The 22093-nt window shown below is 43.2% G+C and overlaps 2 protein-coding genes across 2 annotated transcripts; both read right to left on the bottom strand.

Annotated features, from left to right (window-relative positions):
• Positions 1-4749: 4749 nt before the first annotated feature.
• LOC144494045 (histone H3) lies at positions 4750-5258 on the bottom strand. Its single transcript, XM_078213621.1, has one exon. It carries the CDS (start codon positions 5158-5160, stop codon positions 4750-4752), a length of 411 nt encoding a protein of 136 aa, XP_078069747.1. The 5' UTR covers positions 5161-5258.
• Positions 5259-6689: 1431 nt separating this feature from the next.
• LOC144494044 (histone H4) lies at positions 6690-7001 on the bottom strand. The gene has a single exon (XM_078213620.1). It carries the CDS (start codon positions 6999-7001, stop codon positions 6690-6692), a length of 312 nt encoding a protein of 103 aa, XP_078069746.1.
• Between the last annotated feature and the right edge of the window lie 15092 nt (positions 7002-22093).

Below are 22093 nucleotides of genomic sequence, written 5' to 3'. Positions count from 1 at the left end.
GATTTGAGGAAATATTCCTTCACCTGGAGGGTGGTGGGTGTCTGGTGTGCACTTCCTGGGAGGGTAGTAGAATTGGGAACAGCTCAATCTTTAAAATGTACATGGATGAACACTCAAATGTCATAATAGTCAAAGTTATGGGCCAAATGTTTCGGATTAACATTTTGCACAAGAGCAAACTATGCCGGATTATTGTAGATTTAGTTTATTTGGTCCAGACTTGATGGGCCAAAGAGCCACTTCTGTATACTCTGACTATGTGTTATTGCTTGGCAGTTTGGATTTAGAGACTCTCCTGCCCTCAGTGATACTGCACAGGAGTGAATTGTGTATGATGGTTGGATTGAACACGTTTATCTAGAACTTGCGATCAATGAAATTCTGATTCTATGCACTCTATGAAGGTGCAACTGATGTTCTGACTGTATCTCTGCACTCTAGGATTAATATTGTACCTACTGGCTTAGAAGGAGACTGGGGAACTTAGTCTTCTCTGATGAATCCGCAGCTTGAAAATTATTCTTCATCTGTTCACCTAGAGGAAGAAAACATATCTTGTAAGTCAAGCTCAGACCATGTCAACGAAAGAGGCAAATACATTTTTCAATTGATAATCAGTTAGAAAAACATGTTCAACAAATCATAACCAATAATAAAAAAGGTTTCTGATTCCACTCCCCGACACAAAGCCTCTACCCATCCGGTATTTTTGGTGCTTTGATAGCACTTGACAACATTGAGAATCTATCCACACCAATACCGTTCAGAGGATGTCACTACCCTCAGTGGGGACAGTGAGATTTCCTCAGAACTGATTACAATTTCCCATTGCACTCACCATCTCGTGAAAGCAACAGCCGCTGCAAACAGGTTTATTTCTCTTTTCTCAGCTGAATGAGTTGGTGCCTCCGATCCGTGTCAGTTACAGGATTGCTCCCATCCTCACTGTCCCGCCTGTTTCCACCATTCACTGGACAATGCCAACAAACAAGCTGAAACAGCAGCTGAACCGGGGGATTATACATCACAGGTTTGAGCAGAGAAAAGCCCGATCATTTTCACTAGCAGCTTTTTCACCTTCTGGCTCCCTCAGCAGTGTCTCACACAGTCCCAGGGACGCCTCTCCCTTCCCCCCGGCTCACTCCAATCCCGGAGCAGGTTCCTGCTCCGCTCTGCCTCTTACAAACAGCTCCCGAATCTCCCTGAACTTCCCCCGAGTCAGTGAGGATCTCTGAGCTCCTCTGTGTCCACACTCACCAATGGATGTGCTGCTGGGATGTGAACGCTGCTTCCTCGCTGACCTGGGCGCTGACATTTCCATTTCAGTCAGGTTCAAACAAAGGATTTCCGCTCACTGAGGAAATGGGCGGGGCTAGGGGTGGGTAGCGCGCATGCGCTATTGTAGTCCCGGCCAAGCCGCGTTGAGGGCAGGGTTGCATCGCGCATGCGTTTCTCTCCACAGTCATTCAGAGAACAAATCCAATTTCGCCCGTTTAAAGCCTGTTTAGATCAGACTTATTGTTCAATAGTAACATTCTTAACTCGCTGGGAGAGGGGTTGGCGGGAATGGAGTCGGAGCTGGGATTGAAATGGGATCAGACAGTTCGACTGGTTAAAGAAAGGATTGCACTGAGGCGGGAATGTTACTGACAAGTCTGGATTGAATAGATCCGGGTTTCTAACTAGCTTGTATCTGATATTCCAGTTTGTACATTTCGTTTAGCGCGCTCTTTTCACTGCTGTTTGAATTTGAATCTAAAATATCAGTTCGAGCAGGTTCGAGCAGGCAGGGGGAGGAGCTGGATGATCGCCGTGGCGGGGTCAGGCGGATCTCGGACTTGATCTACGAGGAGACCCGCTGAATCTTTTCCTGGATGCACTCACCTACACTCCATTTGGCCCATCATGTCTGTAGGCCATCGAGTACCGATCTATTCTGATCCCATATCCCAGCACCCTGAGCCTTGTGTGCTATTCCATTCTAACTGTTCTTCTGAATGCTTCTTTTCAGGCAGTGAGTTCCACATTCCCACCAGTCTCTGGGTGAAAATGTAAAAAAAAAATTAAATCACCTCGAAATCTCCAGCCCCATAAATTAAATCTAGGCTCCTTGGTTATTGACCCTTCCACAAAGGGGAAGCGTTCATTCCTGTCTATCATCTCTCTCCTCTAACCAAAACAATCCCAGCATTATAAGCCGCTCTTCAGAGCTGAGACGCTCCAGCCCAGGCGACATCCTGGTGAATCTCCTCTGCACCCTTTCTTGTGCAATTATATCCTTCCGATCGTGTGCCAATCAGAACTGTACACAATACTCTAGCTGTGCTTTACCAGCGTTTTTTACATCATAAACTCAGTGCTCTTGTGCTCTATGCCTTGTCTAATAAAGTAAGAAGTCTCACAACACCAGGTTAAAGTCCAACAGGTTTATTTGGTAGCAACGCCACTAGCTTTCGGAGCGCTTGCTGCTCCTTTGTCAGGTGGAGTGGGAGATCTGCTCACAAACAGGGCATACAGAGACACAAACTCAATTTACAGAATAATGATTGGAATGCGAGTCTTTACAGCTAATCAAGTCTTAAAGGTACAGACAATGTGAGTGGAGAGAGCATTAAGCACAGGTGAAAGAGATGTGTATTGTCTCCAGACAGGACAGCGAGTGAGATTTTGCAAGTCCAGGCAAGTTGTGGGGGTTACAGATAGTGTGACATGAACCCAAGATCCCGGTTGAGGCCATCCTCATGTGTGCAGAAACTGGCTATCAGTCTCTGCTCAGCGACTCTGTGCTGTCGTGTGTCGTCAAGGCCGCCTTGGAGAACGCTTACCTGAAGATCAGAGGCCGAATGCCCGTAACCGCTGAAGTGCTCCCCAACAGGAAGAGAACAGTCTTGTCTGGTGATTGTCAAGCGGTGTTCATTCATCCGTTGTCGTAGCGTCTGCATGGTTTCCCCAATGTACCATGCCTCGGGACATCCTTTCCTGCAGCGTATCAGGTAGACAACGTTGGCCGAGTTGCAAGAGCATGTACCGTGTACCTGGTGGATGGTGTTCTCACATGAGATGATGGCATCCGTGTCGATGATCTGGCACGTCTTGCAGAGGTTGCTGTGGCAGGGTTGTGTGGTATCGTGGTGACTGTTCTCCTGAAGGCTGGGTAGTTTGCTGCGGACCATTGTCTGTTTGAGGTTGTGCAGTTGTTTGAAGACAAGAAGTGGGGGTATGGGGATGGCCTTGGCGAGATGTTCGTCTTCATCAATGACATGTTGAAGGCTCCAGAGGAGATGTCGTAGCTTCTGCACTCCGGGGAAGTACTGGACGCCAAGGCCATTTTGTACGAAAACCGGTGTCAGGGGAACACTAATTAATACACACGGGATAAATTGTTGTTTTCCACCTGTACCAATGTTCCTCTGACGTGTTCTGATAAGTATATGATCGAAAGTTTCAACCTGCCTCTTTCAGCCGTACTCAGTTGTAATGCTTACAAGATTCATTCCATGTCAGACATACAATTTTTGGGCAAAAGACCCAAACTGAAAATGAGAAAGTGCAATGGAATTCAACTTCAACTCTGAGCGCTCAGTACTTCTGATATTGCCCATGTGCAGATAGCACTGAAGTTGAACTAATCATAATAACGTCTTCAGCAATCTTTTATTTGCCTTGCCCCGAGGCGGTTTGTACCGTCGTAGCTTGACGGGGGAGGAGTGGGAGGGGGAGGTGTTGGTGATGAAATAGATACAGTATCTTTGTCAGGAGTAGCTAAATTACCCCTCAGTGGCTCAAATGTGCGTAACTCCGTCAAAGCGCCACAATGTGCAAGTTGACAAATGTACATAGTTCGATTTTTAAAAATTGGGATTATATTGAAATATATTAAACGTTTCTGAGCTAAGCACTAACTTTTCATCTTAGGAAAAAAATAAATGGATGATTTTTTTGAAAATGTAATTTAAATAAAACCGTTCTTTACATAAACATTTCCAATCACTATATTAGTAATGTTTCCTCAGCTAACATATGAATAAAGTATATTTTTGAAATAAAAATACCCCTCAGTGTCCCAAGATGTGTAGGGAAACAGCGGAGTAAATACGTGGTGTTATGGAGATAGCACCTGCCTCAGATGCTCTGCCAGAGTGTATCAGACTCCCTACAGTGCAGGCCATTCGGCCCATCGAATCTGTACCGGCAACAATCCCACCCAGCTCCTATCCCAGTTACCCATGTATTTACCCTGCCAATCCCCCTGACAAAGTGCAATTTAGCATGGTCAATCAACTTAACTCGCACATCTTTGGTTGTTGCGGATTTGATGCAGAATAGTCGTCCCCTGCTCTTTACGATTTTATATGCAACTTCCAAACAAGGCAGCAAGGCTAATTGCTTGAAAATAGCCTCAATATATAAGTGCTGGATGGCCCGGGCAGAGAAGACGGTTCGAAGGGACTCGTATTGTTACCTAGCATTCCCTAACTGTAGTGGAAGGGGGGAGGTGCAAGACATCCGACACAGACAACAGCCCCGTAACCCCATACGAGGCAGACCAGAATTGTAATATTTTAACGTAACTATTGAACAAATGCCTTACTCTCATTCAATCGGTGCAAAATTGGATTTTGAGCCAAGTGGAACAGAATGTGTAACCTCACGCACATTACTGCTCTTTTTGATGGATTTGGTGGCTCTGAAAAGAGCCTTTTGGGTTTCTTTTTGGATTTCAAAGGCCAATAGTGGGTCCGGGGCAGTTTAGGCGCGCTCCCCGCGGATGCGGCGGGCCAGCTGGATGTCTTTGGGCATGATGGTGACTCGCTTGGCGTGGATGGCGCACAGGTTGGTGTCCTCAAAGAGCCCCACCAGGTAAGCCTCGCTGGCCTCCTGCAGGGCCATGACGGCCGAGCTCTGGAAGCGCAGATCGGTCTTGAAGTCCTGAGCGATCTCCCGCACCAGGCGCTGGAAGGGCAGCTTGCGGATCAGCAGCTCGGTGGATTTCTGGTAGCGGCGGATCTCCCGCAGAGCCACAGTGCCGGGCCGGTAGCGGTGAGGCTTCTTCACTCCGCCCGTGGCTGGAGCGCTCTTGCGGGCAGCTTTGGTAGCCAGCTGCTTGCGGGGAGCTTTCCCTCCGGTGGACTTGCGCGCTGTCTGCTTGGTTCTGGCCATGATCTGTAACTGTGTGGGACACAAAGGCTGAGAATGCTGGCGCCGCTCTGAGTGTCTATATACATTGTAGTCACCGCCCTCTGCTCCTGACTGGATGCTGCCCCATCACGTGGACAAGTTTGAAAGCAGCGATTGGGAGGCAAGGATCTCAGGGCCCTGATTGGAGGAACTCTTCAATTTAAAAAACCCGCCAATCTCTGAGCGACAAGAAACGGAAATTAAAGAAAACTGACTTTGAAGCGAATTGCCTCAGTTTTAAAAATCGCAAAAAATCTGTCTCCTCACTGCCTTAGCCATGATGTGGAGCCACTCACCTGAGGAAGGGGCTTAAGGCTCCGAAAGCTTGTGTGTGTGGCTTTTGCTACCAAATAAACCTGTTGGACTTTAACCTGCTGTTGTTAAACTTCTTACACTGCCTTAGCACCAGGAATAAATTCAGATTCATTCTTTGACGAGCTATAACAAACTGGGATAAAAATATAGATGCTAAGGGAAAACGAGGCTCTTCACTTTTCTAATGGGGGGGGGGGGGGAATCTTCTTCTGCTGTGTTTCTGACCAAATTCATAAGGTTGATCATTTTGATTTTCTACGCTTTGGATTAGCTGAGAAGAGCAAGGACAAAATGTCGTGATCACAAATGGGACGTTGTGAGTTTATGTTTGAATAAGCTCTTTTTCCCAAAGTGTACACAGCATTCATGCTGCTTGGAAAGATATAATCCGTAGCATCCTGCTTCATGTCTCAAGGACCATGAACAGAGCGCAAATGAGAAGAGAGTGAAAATGAAGCGAGAATATAATGTTTGGAAAAAGCTACACCTGATCAGAGTGCAGAACACAAGCATCCCTGAGCTTTGGGAAATCCGCATTATGTTGCGTGCAGGGCAGTTCTACAAGGGCAAGATGCTCTTTCGGAGAATGGAATGCGGAAAACGGAGTGTCACAAATAAACTTCATGAAAGACTTATTTCTGCACAGCACTCATTCTGTGCATTCTAAGAATGATTTGAAAACAATTTTTAGACGATTGAAGGGAGATGAATTGCTACAGACCGATTGAAGGAATGAAATATAGATACATCAGCTTAAAACAAACTGTAATGGTAATAAATGATTAACAGGAAATTGAAGCAACGACGAAACAATATGTCCATTATTTTTTCAGACCCACAGGCAGTATGTGTCTTTTTACCAGATGTTCATTGAATCAGACATTTCTCTGAAAGAGGCGGCAAAAATGCTCAGGTAGTAACAGGACAGACACGTTAGGGTGAATGCGGAATGGTCCGGTTCCTGATGGTTACAATGTACGGTAAAGCAAGCGAAGACGAATCTGTTGTGTAACGGAAGACACATGGCAAGAGCGGAATAGCTCATGTCCTAAAATTTAAAATATGATCATACAATCGATGATGAATCACAAACGTTAAAATTCACCGCTCCTGCACCAAAGTCAGTGCTCTCAATGTGAGGATGTAGGCGGCTCTGAAAAGAGCCTTTGGGTTTTGTGAGAATTGGGTGGATTTGTTCAGCCGCCGAATCCATAGAGAGTGCGGCCCTGGCGTTTCAGAGCGTACACCACATCCATGGCGGTGACCGTCTTGCGCTTGGCGTGCTCGGTGTAGGTGACCGCATCCCTGATCACATTCTCCAGGAAAACCTTCAGCACCCCGCGGGTCTCCTCGTAGATCAAGCCCGAGATCCGCTTGACCCCGCCACGGCGAGCCAGGCGGCGGATGGCTGGCTTGGTGATGCCCTGGATGTTATCACGAAGCACTTTGCGGTGCCGCTTTGCTCCGCCTTTCCCCAGTCCTTTGCCTCCTTTTCCTCTGCCAGACATGATTCTTCTTCAGTCAAATCGCTGCTGAATGAGAGAGGAGCTGCTGCAGCTTCCTTTATTATACAGCTCGCCCCGACCTGACTGAGAAAGAGAGAGAGAGAGAGAGAGGCGGGGCGGGGAGGAGACTGAGAGACAGACAGAGCAGTGAAATGTCTTTCACCATCCAGCTCCTCCTCCTGCCGGCTCGAACCGACATTTTGGATTCAAATTCAAACAGAAGTGAAAAAAGCGCGCGGAACAAAACGGACAAACTGGAATATCAGATACAAGCTATTTTCTGGATTTATTCAATCCAGATTTCTCAGTACTATTCCCGCCTCAATACAATCCTATCTGCAAGAACATTTCGACTCAAATAGTTCGATAGGTGCTTCGTGTCCGACATTTTCAATCTGATTAAATTAATCTGGGATTGTTCTGATCAGATATTAACTCCTGCGATATCACAGCAAACACACCGATTCGCGGTGAGGATGTATTGGTGAGGATGTGCTGATGAACAGCAAAGACGCTGAGGGAATGATCTCAGTTTGAACTTCAGACAGGGATTATCCAGCACCTTGAACCGTTCTCTGCCTGTTCCCCACAGCCCAGCTTCCTTTGCTCAAACTGCGAGCAAATCGAACAGGGGAACTGAGCAAACTGGAACAGAAACAGAAAATGCTGCAAAATCTCAGCAGGTCTGACAGTATTTGTGGAGAGAAAATAGAGCGAATGTTTCCATAAGACCAGAAGACATAGTTGAAGAATGAGGCCACTCTGCCCATCGACTATGCTCCGCCATTCAATCATGGCTGATATTTTTCTCATCCCCATTCTCCTGCTTTTCCCCCCATAACCCCTGATCCCCTTATTAATCAAGAACCTATCTCTGTCTTAAAGGCACTCAATGACCAGGCCTCCACAGCTTTCTGCGGCAAATAGATCCACAGATTCACTACTCTCTGCCTGAAGAAATTCCTCCTCATCTCTGTTTTAAACGAATTTCTGTTTTAAAGGATCGTCCCTTTAGTCTGAGGTTGTGTCCTCTGGTTCTAGTTTTTCCGATTAGTGGAAACATCCTCTCCAAAGACGACGTTTTGAGCCTTCGTCTTCCAAACTCGAAACGTTTGCTCTATTCCCTCTCAGTAAGAAGTCTCACAACACCAGGTTAAAGTCCAACAGGTTTAGTTGGTAGCAAAATAAACCTGTTGGACTTTAACCTGGTGTTGTGAGACTTCTTACTGTATTTACTCCACTCCAACACCGGCATCTCCACATCATCTATTCTCTCTCCACAGATGCTGTCAGACCTGCTGAGATTTTGCAGCATTTTCTGTTGTGGTTTCAGATTGCAGCATCCGCTGTATTTTTGCCTTTATTATAACTCAGCAAATTGCATTTGTTCTCTGAATGATTGTGGAGAGGCGCGCATGCGCGATGCTGCCCTGCTCGCAGCCCTGATGCCCTGACGCATGCGCGCTTCCCTCCACTGGCCCCGCCCATTTCCTCAGTGAGCGGAAATCCTTTGTTTGAAACTGACTGAAATGGAAATACAGTAAGAAGTTTAACAACACCAGGTTAAAGTCCAACAGGTTTATTTGGTAGCAAAAGCCACACAAGCTTTCGAGGCTCTGAGCCCCTTCTTCAGGTGAGTGGGAATTCTGTTCACAAACAGAACTTATAAGACACAGACTCAATTTACATGAATAATGGTTGGAATGCGAATACTTACAACTAATCCAGTCTTTAAGAAACAAAACAATGGGAGTGGAGAGAGCATCAAGACAGGCTAAAAAGATGTGTATTGTCTCCAGACAAGACAGCCAGTGAAACTCTGCAGGTCCACGCAACTGTGGGAGTTACAAATAGTGTGACATAAATTCTGATTCTAGGATCGCATGATAAAGACTCAGGAGGAAAAAAGCAGAAATATTTATGTGAAATAGTGTGACATAAACCCAATATCCCGGTTGAGGCCGTCCTTGTGTGTGCGGAACCTGGCTATCAGTTTCTGCTCCGCGACTCTGCGCTGTCGTGTGTCGCGAAGGCCCTCTCCACATCATGACTGAAATGGAAATGTCAGCGCCCAGGTCAGCGAGGAAGCAGCGTTCACATCCCAGCAGCACATCCATTGGTGAGTGTGGACACAGAGGAGCTCAGAGATCCTCACTGACTCGGGGGAAGTTCAGGGAGATTCGGGAGCTGTTTGTAAGAGGCAGAGCGGAGCAGGAACCTGTTCCGGGATTGGAGTGAGCCGGGGGGAAGGGAGAGGCGTCCCTGGGACTGTGTGAGACACTGCTGAGGGAGCCAGAAGGTGAAAAAGCTGCTAGTGAAAATGATCGGGCTTTTCTCTGCTCAAACCTGTGATGTATAATCCCCCGGTTCAGCTGCTGTTTCAGCTTGTTTGTTGGCATTGTCCAGTGAATGGTGGAAACAGGCGGGACAGTGAGGATGGGAACAATCCTGTAATTGAATCGTTAAATTCCTGCAGTACAGAAGGAGGCCATTCAGCCAATCGAGCCTGCACCAACAACAATCCCAACAAGGCCCTATTCCTGTAATCCCATGTATTTAGCCTTCTAAACCCCCTGACACCCAGGGGCAATTTAGCATGGTCAATCAACTTAACCCGCAAATCTTTCGATTCTGGGAGGAAACACGACTGGAAATATATTGGAGGCAGCAGCTCATTCAGCTGAGAAAGGAGAAAGAAACGTGTTGGTTTCAGTAAATGGTGAGAGCAATGGGAAATTGTTACTCGATCTGAGGAAATCTCACTGTCCCCCCCGGGTAGTGACATCCTCTGAATGGTACCGGTTTAAAGTTTATTTATTATTGTCACAAGTAAGCTGACATTAACACTGCAGTGAAGTTACTGTGAAAACCGCCACACTCCAGCACCTTTCGGGTTCACTGAGGGAGAATTTAGCATAGCCAATGCACCCTAACCAGCACGTATTTGCACTGTGGGAGGAAACCGGAATACCCAGAGGAAACCCACACAGACTCACGGGGAGAACGAGCAGAATCCGCACCGACAGTGACCTAAACCGGAAATCGAACCCAGATCCCTGTGGATACATTCTAAATATTGTCAATTGTTGTTAAACCACCAATCATGCCAGATGGATAAAGGCTGTGTGTGGGTTAGTGGAATCAGAAACATTTTTTATTGTTGGTTATGATCTGTAGAACGCATATTTCTTACTGATTATCTATTGAAATATGCCGTTGACTATTTCTTTGACATCATCTGAGCTTGACTTACAAGATATATGTTTCCTTCCTCTCGGTGAACATCTGGAGAAATAATTTCCAGTGTGCGGATCCATCAGAGAAGAATAATCTCCCCTGTCTCATTCTAACTGCCAATAGGTACAATTTTAATCCCAGAGTGCAGAGGCATAGACAGAACATCAGATCCATTGGTACAGAGATCAAAAATTGTCAGAATTTCATTGATCTAAAATTCTAGGTAAACATGTTCAATCCACCAGTCATACAGTAAAGGACAGATGGAATAACTTTCCCCAATTCACTCCTGCTCAATATCACTGGGCAGGTGAGTCAGTGTCAGTACAGTGGAGACAGACTCTTTGGCCCATCGAGTCCAGACCAAGTAAACTAAACCTACAATAAATCTACAGGAGTTACTCTTGTGCAAAATGTTAAATTGAATCCTTTGGCCCATAATCTTGACCGTTATGACAGTCAAGTGTTCATCCACATATATTTTAAAGTTTGAGCTTTTCCCATCCTTATTATCCTCCCATGCAGTGTATCCCAGATTCCCACCACCCTCTGGGTGAAGGAATCTTCTCAAATCACATTGAAAGGTGGTCCAATCATCTCACAAGAATAGGCCTTCAGCTGCAAATGAAATATCAGGTAGCTTAGTGACATGTACAAACTTAATCCAAAGATTCTACCCAGTCATCTCTAAGCAACACATTAAACTCCACTACAAGGATCACAAAATTTATCCATAATGTTCATTTTGTTTCAGTACTACATCATGTACCAGATCATTATTCTCAGTTTTGGTCACAATACCAGATCACAGCAAATAAGATGTGTTACACTGGAACCTGCTCAACAGATTTTGACATCTACAGACATCTACAGAGAATAAAATAACATCACTCACATTGGAAAGATAATCTGATGGAAAATAAACCCTGGTTCCCATAATGACAGACAATGTAAAACCCATAGACACATATTAGAGACAGAGCAGACATTAATGGCTGCTGTTTAAAAAAAATGTATTGGAAACAATTAGTGTGCATTAAAATGGAAAACACTCACACTTGCATAACACACAGTTGCATTTTTATGCCAAGGCTCTTGTGTGAAATGTTAAACAGAAATATTTTATTCAAAATTTCATCGGTACAGAATAAAGCCACAGCACCATGAAATAGATTAATGATTGCTGATAAACACGAACATTCACAGATTTAATACTGAGACAAATGTTTGTACACCAACAACAGTTAAACAGATATTAATGGAGCACAATGTTACATTTACTATTAGATGCAGAATTAAGGTGACATGCATGCAAAATTGATTAATTAATAGGTGTCAAAACATGCTCATCTGCCACAGAACCAGTGATTCATTGTTATTTACATGCTAAACATATAGCAAAAGACTGACATGCTGACTAATATCAAATCCACATATCAGTCAGTGATGCAGAATAATTCAGAAACTGACAGAGAGAGAGAGAGAGAACAACACTCGTGCACAAACAAGGCTCTTAAACACCAGAAATACACAGGGACAATGAAACCCGAGCACTCAATTACCAGAAAATGACAGGAAAAGTGTGAAAATCACATTTATACATCATAATCTGATCAGTAATAAATGCAGAAAGGAATCACTTTCACAGAACTGAAGTTTCACACAACAGTTCAGAATTTATATTCAATGTTAAGAAAAGGCAGATAGAGAAACAAACACATTCTCTTCTGCCAAAATAGCTTTGATATGTACAGATTTTAGAAAACTCACACATTGCAAAAACCAACACATGTATTGTGTGGATCAAAGGTGAACTGTGGAGCTAAGTCACTCTTCTTTCCCACAAGACTGCGAGGTAGAAAGCTAAGTGGGCCAGAAGAGATTGATGGATACATACTGAACCCAGATTCCCATGACATAGATAGGCAGTCACAATGCAAAACCCACAACACAGACAAAGAGGTGTAGAATGAAACCACTTTTTGCACAATGTAAATATACAAACAGGAATACCATGCTTCTCAAAGTAAGAAAGGTAATCTTAGTCAGGAAGCACACATTGATAGCTACAGTAAATAACAAATAAACATATGCCTACAACCCTATGGTAGAGAGCAGACTGGGAGAGACTGGTGAGAAAGGTGAATGCTCACATAAGAAATTGAAAGGTACAAAGTGTATCTTGCACTCACATATCAGAGGTTCACTGTAAAACAGAAAATGACATACCAGGTGCAACAGAGACATGAAGTAAAAGCAATACCTGCACCAAAATTTGATAGGCAAAGGTTAAATCCTACAATCTCATATCATAGATTGTCAGGAAAAGATAACAATTTCATTCACTTAGTATTAACTAAGGGACACAGGATAAATTCATGGACACGTATGTGACACTTACAGAGAGAATATGCAATTGAAGTTACATACCACAATAGTTAAAAATGCTGAATGGAACCCACACATCTGCCTATCAGAAACATTTTCATGTCAGAGACACAGTGAAAGTAAAGCACACAGCTCCGAATCAAGCACATTATTTGCAGAATATCAGCCATATTCATATTACAGAGAATGGTGCATTCAAAATAAAACTCAAACTCAATGACATATATATCAAATAGTTGCACAGCAGTAATTAACTGTGCAGAGCACAATTCCCATACAGAAGCACAATGTTCAGAACCCATGGTAAGATAAAGGAAACTGACAGACACAGAGGGGCCCCACATTCACCTGGCCACATTTAAAAAGTGTAGAAGAGAAAACGTTCTCCTAAACCAGAAACCAGCAGGTGCAGAAACTCCAAGCCCACAGTACACACACACAGCCCTTCCCTACACACACACACACAGCCCTTCCCTACACACACACACACAGCCCTTCCCTACACACACACACACAGCCCTTCCCTACACACACACAGCCCTTCCCTCGCACATACACACACACACACACACCTTCCTCTCAACTGCACATGTGTACATACGCGCACAGCCTTAATTTCTGGGTATCCCTTGATCCAGTAAGAGTTTTAACAGCATCAGGTTAAAGTCCAACAGGATTATTTGGTAGCAAATGCCATTAGCTTTCGGAGCACTGCTCCTTTGTCAGATGGAGTGGAAATCTACTCTCAAACAGGGCACAGAGACACAAAATCAAGTTACAGAATACTGATTAGAATGCAAATCTCTAAAGCCAACCAGGTCTTAAAGATACAGACAATGTGAGTGGAGGGAGCATTAAGCACAGGTTAAAGAGATGTGTAAACAAGGCATACAGAGACACAAACTCAAGTTACAGAAGACTGATTAGAATACAAATCTTTACAGCTAATCAAGACTTAAAGATAAAGACAATGTGAGTGGAGAGAACATTAGGCACAGTTTAAAGAAATGTGTATTATCTACAGACAGGACAGCCAGTGAGATTCTGCAGGTGCAGGCAAGCTGTGGGGGTTACCGATAGTGTGACATGAACCCAAGATCCCGGTTGAGGCCGTCCTCGCGTGTGCGGAACTTGGCTATCAGTTTCTGCTCAGCGACTCTGCGCTGTCGTGTGTCGTGAAGGCCGCCTTGGAGAACGCTTACCCGAAGATCAGAGGCCGAATGCCCGTGACCGCTGAAGTGCTCCCCCACAGGAAGAGAACAGTCTTGCCTGCTGATTGTTGAGCGGTATTCATTCATCCATTGTTGTAGTGTCTGCATGGTTTCCCCAATGTACCATGCCTCGGGACATCCTTTCCTGCAACGTATCAGGTAGACAACGTTGGCCGAGTTGCAAGAGTAGGTACCGTGTGCCTGGTAGATGGTGTTCTCACGTGAGATGATGGCATCCGTGTCGATGACCCGGCATGTCTTGCAGAGGTTGCTGTGGCAAGGTTGTGTGGTGTCGTGATCACTGTTCTCCTGAAGGCTGGATAGTTTGCTGAGGACAATGGTCTGTTTGAGGTTGTGCGGTTGTTTGAAGACAAGAAGTGGGGGTGTGGGGATGGCCTTGGTGAGATGTTAGTCTTCATCAATGACATGTTGAAGGCTCCGGAGGAGATGCCGTAGCTTCTCCGCTCCGGGGAAGTACTGGACAACAAAGGGTACTCTGTCCACCATCTCCCATGTTTGTCTTCTGAGGAGGTCGGTGCGGTTTATCGCTATGGCGCGTTGGAACTGTCGATCGATGAGTCGAGCGCCATATCCTGTTCTTATGAGGGCGTCTTTCAGCGTCTGGAGGTGTCTGTTGCGATCCTCCTCATCTGAGCAGATCCTGTGTATACGGAGGGCTTGTCCGTAGGGGATGGCTTCTTTTATGTGTTTAGGGTGGAAGCTGGAGAAGTGGAGCATTGTGAGGTTATCCGTGGGCTTGCGGTACAGTGAGGTGCTGAGGTGACCGTCCTTAATGGAGATGCGTGTGTCCAAGAATGGCAACCGATTCCGGAGAGTAGTACATGGTGAGTCTTATGGTGGGATGGAACTTGTTGATGTCATCATATAGTTGTTTCAGTGATTGCTCACCATGAGTCCAAAGGAAGAAAATGTCATCGATGTATCAAGTATATAGCATCAGTTGAAGGTCCTGTGCGGTGAAGAAGTCTTGTTCGAACCTGTGCATGAAGATATTGGCATATTGAGGTGCAAATTTGTTCCCCATGGCTGTTCCCTGTGTCTGGATGAAGAACTGATTGTTGAAGGTGAAGACATTGTGGTCCAGGATGAAGCGGATGAGTTGTAAAATTGCATCTGGAAACTGGCAGTTGTCAGCGTTGTGTACTGAGGCCGTTGCAGCAATGCCATCATCATGGGGGATGCTGGTGCAGAGTGCCGAGACATCCATTGTGACGAGGAGTGCTCCTGGTTCAACTGCTTCATGTGTGTTGAGTTTCTGTAGGAAGTCTGTAGTGTCGCGACAAAAGCTGGGGGTTCTTTGTACAATGGGTTTCAGGATGTCCTCGACATAGCCGGAGAGGTTCTTGCACAGGGTCCCATTGCCCGATACGCTGTGTTTGCCTTGTGTATCTTCACACAAGGCAAACACATTGTCTGTATCTTTAAGACTTGATTAGCTGTAAAGATTCGCATTCTAATCTGTATTCTGTAACTTGAGTTTGTGACTCTGTGTGCCTTGTTTATGAGCAGATATCTACTCCATCTGACGAAGGAGCAGCGCTCCGAAAGCTAATGGCACTTGCTACCAAATAAACCTGTTGGACTTTAACCTGGTGTTGTTAAAACTCTTGCTGTGTTACCCCAGTCCAACACCGGCATCTCCACATCATGATTATCCCTTGATCCTACAGACAGCCCTTGTGAGGTGACAGGTGGCACAGTGGTTAGCACTGCTGCCTCACAGCTCCAGAGACCCAGATTCAATTCCATCCTTGGGCCACTGTGTGTGGTCTGCATGTTCTCCCCATGTTTGCGTCGGTTTCCTCAGTTTCCTCCCACAGTCCAGCAGATGTGCTGTTTAGGTGCATCAGCCATGCTAAATTCTCCCTCGCTGTACTCTTAATAAAATATGATGCCAGTCCAGCTTCTTCACAAACTCACTTTATTCTCTTTTATAACTCCGCATACACACACCCAACACCCAGTGCCACCTGTAACCTCTCTATATATCCTTGTGATTTCTAGTCAATGATTAACATCCAATTTAGGACTTAAGTGGAAGGTGTCTGTTAACCCATTCCTAACACCTGAACAGGCACTAGAGCGACTTGGGAATTTTCACAGTAACATCATTGCCATGTAAATGTAAGCCTAGTTATGACACTAATAAATAAACTTTTAAACTTTAAAACTGATGACTGCATTTGCCTCTTGATGAAGGATATCTTCACCAGCTCCAAGTGCAGCTTCAGGCCTGTTGCTTTCCAGTTTTGTGTTCACAGATGGCAAGATCCAGTTTTTTTGTGGACTAGTGCCATCTGCTTGTTGATAATGAGGCATGCAACGAGGTAAAGATTCATTCAGAAACTTGGAACGAGGTAACAGGAAACTGGCACAATCAGATTCAGCTATTCGCAAATCATTATATGGATCAAATTTAAAGTTCTAAGCTTGAGCTTGCAAAGATCGAGGGTATGAAGCATTTCTATGAATACAGCGCGTGTAGCATAGTGTGAAGTACAATTTTCAGATAGCTGTGAGAAGGGTTGCCTTCCATGCCACTGACCATAGTTTGATTCACGGCTTTTGCAGTGTTCCCATATTTTCTATACTTTTAATGCACTTAATTAAATATTTCCAGCATTGACGTTGGTCATTGTTAAAATAAGAATAACAACATAATCTTACCATGAATGTGTTTTCAATGTAAAATTCTACTTGATTCTCGAATAGAAACTTTGTTACAACAAAAGTATAGGCCTGTAAATTAATAAATTAATTCAAGTAAAAAAGCAATCCTTAACCCTGAAACATACAATAAAAAAATGATTGCAAGCTCAGACAATGGATTCTCCTGATGCCTGCTGAAGTCTGTAATTGAGGTAGATACATAATAGTATCAACTTAAAAAGACAGAACATAAACACCTGAAATGCCAAGATAATTCTAACACAATGTATATAAAGTGTCATTCACAAAGTACACAGATACTGCCAGATCATCAGGCTCAATGTAACAAAGAATATAATTATTCATACCCACACCATTTCCAAGGTCAGAGATCACTTTTCAATCCAAGAGTAAAATAGAGTGCCATTGGGCGACTTTTTCAAATTTCCCTCTAACCCAGTTGAGAGGTGGAGACATCAATTACAGGATTTTAAAATGCCTGATTTAAATGTCCTTGTGACACTGGTCAGAAATAAAATAGCTATTCTTAGCTAGAATAGGCAGAGATTAACTTATAGACAGAATCTGTAATAATTGCAACAAAGTACCCAAGAATTCAACCAAGGTCACATGTTGCACACCAGTCCAAAATAAAAAATCCCTGCCCATTCTATAAAACTGAAAGATAAGAGGACAAGTCTTTTATTACACACTGCAGGAATTAAATGCGAGGCCATGGATCTCACTGAAGCATTTAATTATTCACATATTTTCAAAATGAATACTATTTCACAACTCAAATACAGCAAGTGAGAGTACCCTATTACTATAACATAGATCAAATCCATATTATAAATTAGATCCTATGATGAACAGATATCAATATGTTAATGCATTAAACAAATATTTCCAACATAATACCAGAGATAAAAATAAAGTTCTGACACAGAATATCCCACATTTACATACGACAAAACAGATACAGATTGGAAACTACACTTACATAGATAAGCGCAGAATCATAGCTGCAAAATGAATCTGGCATTCACATTCTTGCCTCAGACAGACACAATCTTTCAAAGCTTACCAGTGAAAGAAAAACTACTGATTGATTCCTACCTGTATGCACCATACTTGAGGCTGACAGACTGAGGATGCAGCCTTTAGTTATAAAAACTGCTAAGACTGAAATCTATATAAGAAATCCCAGTCATTTACATTCTCTGAAATAGAAGAATCGGGAAAATAATCTTGTTCATAAAAGATCTACACGAAAACAGAAACTACCCCACAATCGGATACAATTAGTCTGAAAATGATGCAATGTATCAGGCACTGAAAGACACAGATGATGGGACACTCACACCCAACAGCAGAAACACAGGGAATTTAAATAAATCAAACACACAATGTCAGCTACATCTTGATGAGTTAATCCACACTCGTATTTGATTCAAGGGAAATATAGAATCATGTCTACACTCACAAAATATCCAAGAAACTGAGAAGCCATGCACTAAACCCACCTCACTGAGATTATGAGAACATTCAGTGCAGAGCTTTCACCACAGTCATATATGTAATAGATGTTCTTTCAAAATTGAGTAGACAGAGAGCTGAATCCCACAAACATATAACATGCCACAGATTGAATGACCACTAAAGAAATCTAACTCAAATATTTTGAATGGATCACAATCAACTTCAACCTTACATTTTTTCCAGACAGATTCTGCTGGAACAAACTCTCACAGGCATTACAAGACAGAGACAGTTTGAATCCCAGTTATGCATACTTCACAAATACTGAGCGATAACACAGGCACAAAATCCACATATTCACATATAATATGCAAAAGCGGTGAGTGCAGAGTGATGCAAATCATTGAGGGTACACAGAGAGGAGAAATCATAGCGTGAACAGTCTATTTCACAATCCATAGAACCCCTACAGTGCAGTAGGAGGCCATTTTGGCTCATCAAGTCTGCACCGACAACAATCCCACCCAGGCCTATCCCTGCAACCCCCATATTTACCCCAGTAACCCCTCTAACCTACGCATTCCTGAAAACTAAGGGGCAATTTAGTATGGTCAATCAACCTAACCCATGCATCTTTGGACTGTGGGAGGAAACCGGAGCACCCAGAGGAAACCCACGCAGACACAGGAAGAATGTGCAAACTCCACACAGACAGCGACCCAAGCCGGAAATCGAACCCAGCTCCCGAGAGCTGTGAGCAGCAGTGCTAACCACTATGCCACCGTTCCACCTTATGAACAGTCGTCAAACAAAAGGATTTCTACACTAGAATGGAAACAATGTGCAGATTACCACAAACTAACAGATAAAGAAAGAGAAAGAAACAACATTATTCTGACAGTGAGAGAAAAAATAGCAACACCCTCTTGCTACAAGTATTCACACTGATGAGAGGCTTTTTAAATGCTCAGTGTGTGGGAAATGATTCATTTGTTCATCATATCTGCTGATGCACCAGCATGAATCTCTGGTATGTGAGATTATTATCTTTATTACAGAGTATGGATTATATCTGTATCGGTACATAATTGCTATTTGATGTGTCTTTGCCTATAAGTTTTCACCTGGCCTCATAGTGATGAGAAACTGATCCTTTCTTTTGTATGCCATATTCAGATGTCTGAATGTGGATTTTAATCTGTATCACTTAGATTCAACAATGGGCGTGCCGATTTTCCCCCTTGTATTCCAATTTATTTACTTCAAGAATTTTGTTTATTCTTTTTCTATCATTATGTTACTGTATTGATGTTGGTTTTGCTTGGGAGCTGTGAATTTCTGATATGTTAGTGTGGCTTTCAACTTGCAACTGTCAATTCTGTCAAGGAAGGTAAGAGTTTATATCAGTTACTTCCTGTCTGGTGAATTTAAACAATACCACACCTTTAAGAAATGATTCAGTACAATGTCCTCCCTTAGATGCTATTGCATTAAGCATATATAAAATGCCCAAAGGCATAATCAATGATTATCTATAAAATGTCATTTTATTAAAATTAGAAGTGGTTAACTTAGTTATTAGCACAGTCAGCATTGAACCACGCTGTTGCTAATAATGCCTACAACTGGTCGAGGTTATTTGAAAAAAAGCAAAATACTGTGTGTTCTAAAATCCAGACTCCCATAAAAAGTTCAGGGAACCAGATATACTATAGTTAACAATACTCACATTGGAGACTGTTGAACAAAGGTGCATTAAATTGGTACCTGGGTTCAGGGTGCCCTATGATGAGAGACTGACTAAATTAGGATTGCATTCCACAGAGTTTATTCTCTTGAGAAGCTGATGGATATGGAAAGCCAGTTGGGAAAATGCGAGGAACAAGACGGGAAAAAAAAATCACCCACTCACAGTTCAGGTAAAGATAGTGAAGACTAGGCATATCCACTTCCAGTGACAGAGAGAGTTTGAAAACACTCATGCTGTGGGAAATGTACCACTGAGTCAGGCTTGGAGGTTCAAGAATACAGTTTTATTTTAATGAAGCTTCGTGGAGACAAGGCACTAACAAGCAGCAAACCTTCTCTCAGTGAGACAATAGGAGCGGTCCATCTTTATACCCTTTACACAATAGATGGACCGGACATTAGCCAAAATCACATTGTTGGAATCAAGTAGTGATCAATCGTTAGCACATCATTATAGACATATACACACAGCTACAGACATAAGCATGTGAACATCGCATTGTTTCATAGGATGGGGACATTTTCCCTATCAATTACTTTAGTTTTGGTCTATTCATACAGTAATTTACAATAATTGGTTTTCCTGCATTGATGTATTCCCGATCCCACCTGTAGCTAATCTCTTTACCCAACCCTATTGTCCTTATCCTAATGAGTGCCTCATGCCCTGGCTGGCTTCCTGCAGGATCTGATTCCTGCGTGTTTAACTTTAAATAGCTGTCTGTCCTTTATGTTTTAAACTCAAATGGCTGTCTGTACTAAAAGTCAGTGCCTGTTTAATGTCTTTCCCAGGTGACTGTTTATGTGCCAGGCAGTCATTTTTTAAAGTGTACTCATCTGTATATTTTTCCCCACTTCTGGTCGGATTATGACTTTAATAATCCCTAGACCAACAATTTTAAATGTATAAATCTTTGTTCTTCTTCTTTCCTTCTTCGTTTCTTCTGATGACTTCGGGGAGCATCATCTGGGTTTCTTCTTCGATGTATACACTGGCTCCTGGCACAATTCTTGTCACCATCACCTTGCAACAGACTTTCAGGCATCCAACAATTAGACAACAGACAATTACAATGGAAATGAGTATGACCAATCCATGTAATAAGTAAGATTCCCAGGACACTTTTGGGACGTGAGGGAGCATGTCAAGCTCTCTCTCTGCATCTTTCATTTCCTGATTGTCTTTTACCAATTTGCGCATCCCTTTTAGTTGGGTGCTCAGTTCCAAAACATATCTCCTGATTTTATCTTTTAGTGGACCTACATCGATCCCACCTGTTATGATGCTTTTGGGTAATTGCATCGCCCGTCCTGTCATTAGCTCATAAGGGGTTAATCTGGTTGTCCGGTTTGTGGTAGCTCTTAATCTCAGCATAGTGGGCAATACCTCTGTCCACATTTTTCCCAATGTTTGTATGGATTTAGCTCATGCATTATACATTTAATTACATATCCCCCTTCCATAGAAAGCTTAGTGTGAATCAAATAACACTTTGCACTGGGTTTTCTTGGCTGCAGTTGGACATCCATTCATTTGTATGTAATCTTATCAAAAGACATCGCTTTCCCCATTAAAACCACATGCCATACAGCTCCGATCTTTATATGATGTACTCTTACACCATATCTAATTTGATACACAACATATAGTATATAAATATATCATACAAAGTTGGTTAAGGCTTTTCAGGATATGATGTTATTCTTGGGTCTATATGGCAGTGCCATACTGTATAATAAAAATAATCAAGCGGCAGTTGTATCATACCACTTCGCACATTGTAACCGTGATATCCAAACGCTTTTAATTCACGCCGTTTCCATTTTTAAACTGAGCTCCAGATCTAAACCCCCGCACTCTAGGAAAATAACAGGCACCGAATCAAAATCAAAGTAGGTACAATACATACTAGTTATTTGATTAGAAACGTTTTGGTTTGATTCTTAACTGGCTAGATTTTAAGCTTTGCAGTGTTTTTATATTTGGCAAACCTTGAACAATAGATGGCACATGAAATTCCGACGGCAGTACATAATTTTAACCGGTTACAGAATACTAAACTATCAGACGTTCGTAAATCGCGATATTCTGCCGACCTTATACTGTCTTTCACTGACTTGATATACTTTAAACTGACTCATCGACAATATATTTACCTAATTCTTTTGTTCCTGCTTTTCTACCTTTCCACAAAAGTACTTATTTTCTTCTCTTAACGGGGGGGGGGGGGGGGGGGCACAATGGTCAGCATTGCTGACTCACAACTCTAGGGACCTGAGTTCGATTCTCGCTTTAGGTGACTGTCCGTGTCGAGTTTGCACGCTCTCCCCGTGTCTCTGTGGGTTTCCTCCAGGTGC

Source organism: Mustelus asterias, chromosome 5 (assembly GCF_964213995.1).
Source record: "Mustelus asterias chromosome 5, sMusAst1.hap1.1, whole genome shotgun sequence".
NCBI lineage: Eukaryota > Metazoa > Chordata > Chondrichthyes > Carcharhiniformes > Triakidae > Mustelus > Mustelus asterias.
Note: the sequence above shows the minus strand (reverse complement) of the source record. Positions and strands in the feature narration are given on the sequence as shown.

Excerpts from the sequence above, each read along its gene's own strand:
- LOC144494045 (XM_078213621.1), bottom strand. The coding sequence starts at position 5,160 with ATGGCCAGAACCAAGCAGACAGCGCGCAAGTCCACCGGAGGGAAAGCT.
- LOC144494044 (XM_078213620.1), bottom strand. The coding sequence starts at position 7,001 with ATGTCTGGCAGAGGAAAAGGAGGCAAAGGACTGGGGAAAGGCGGAGCA.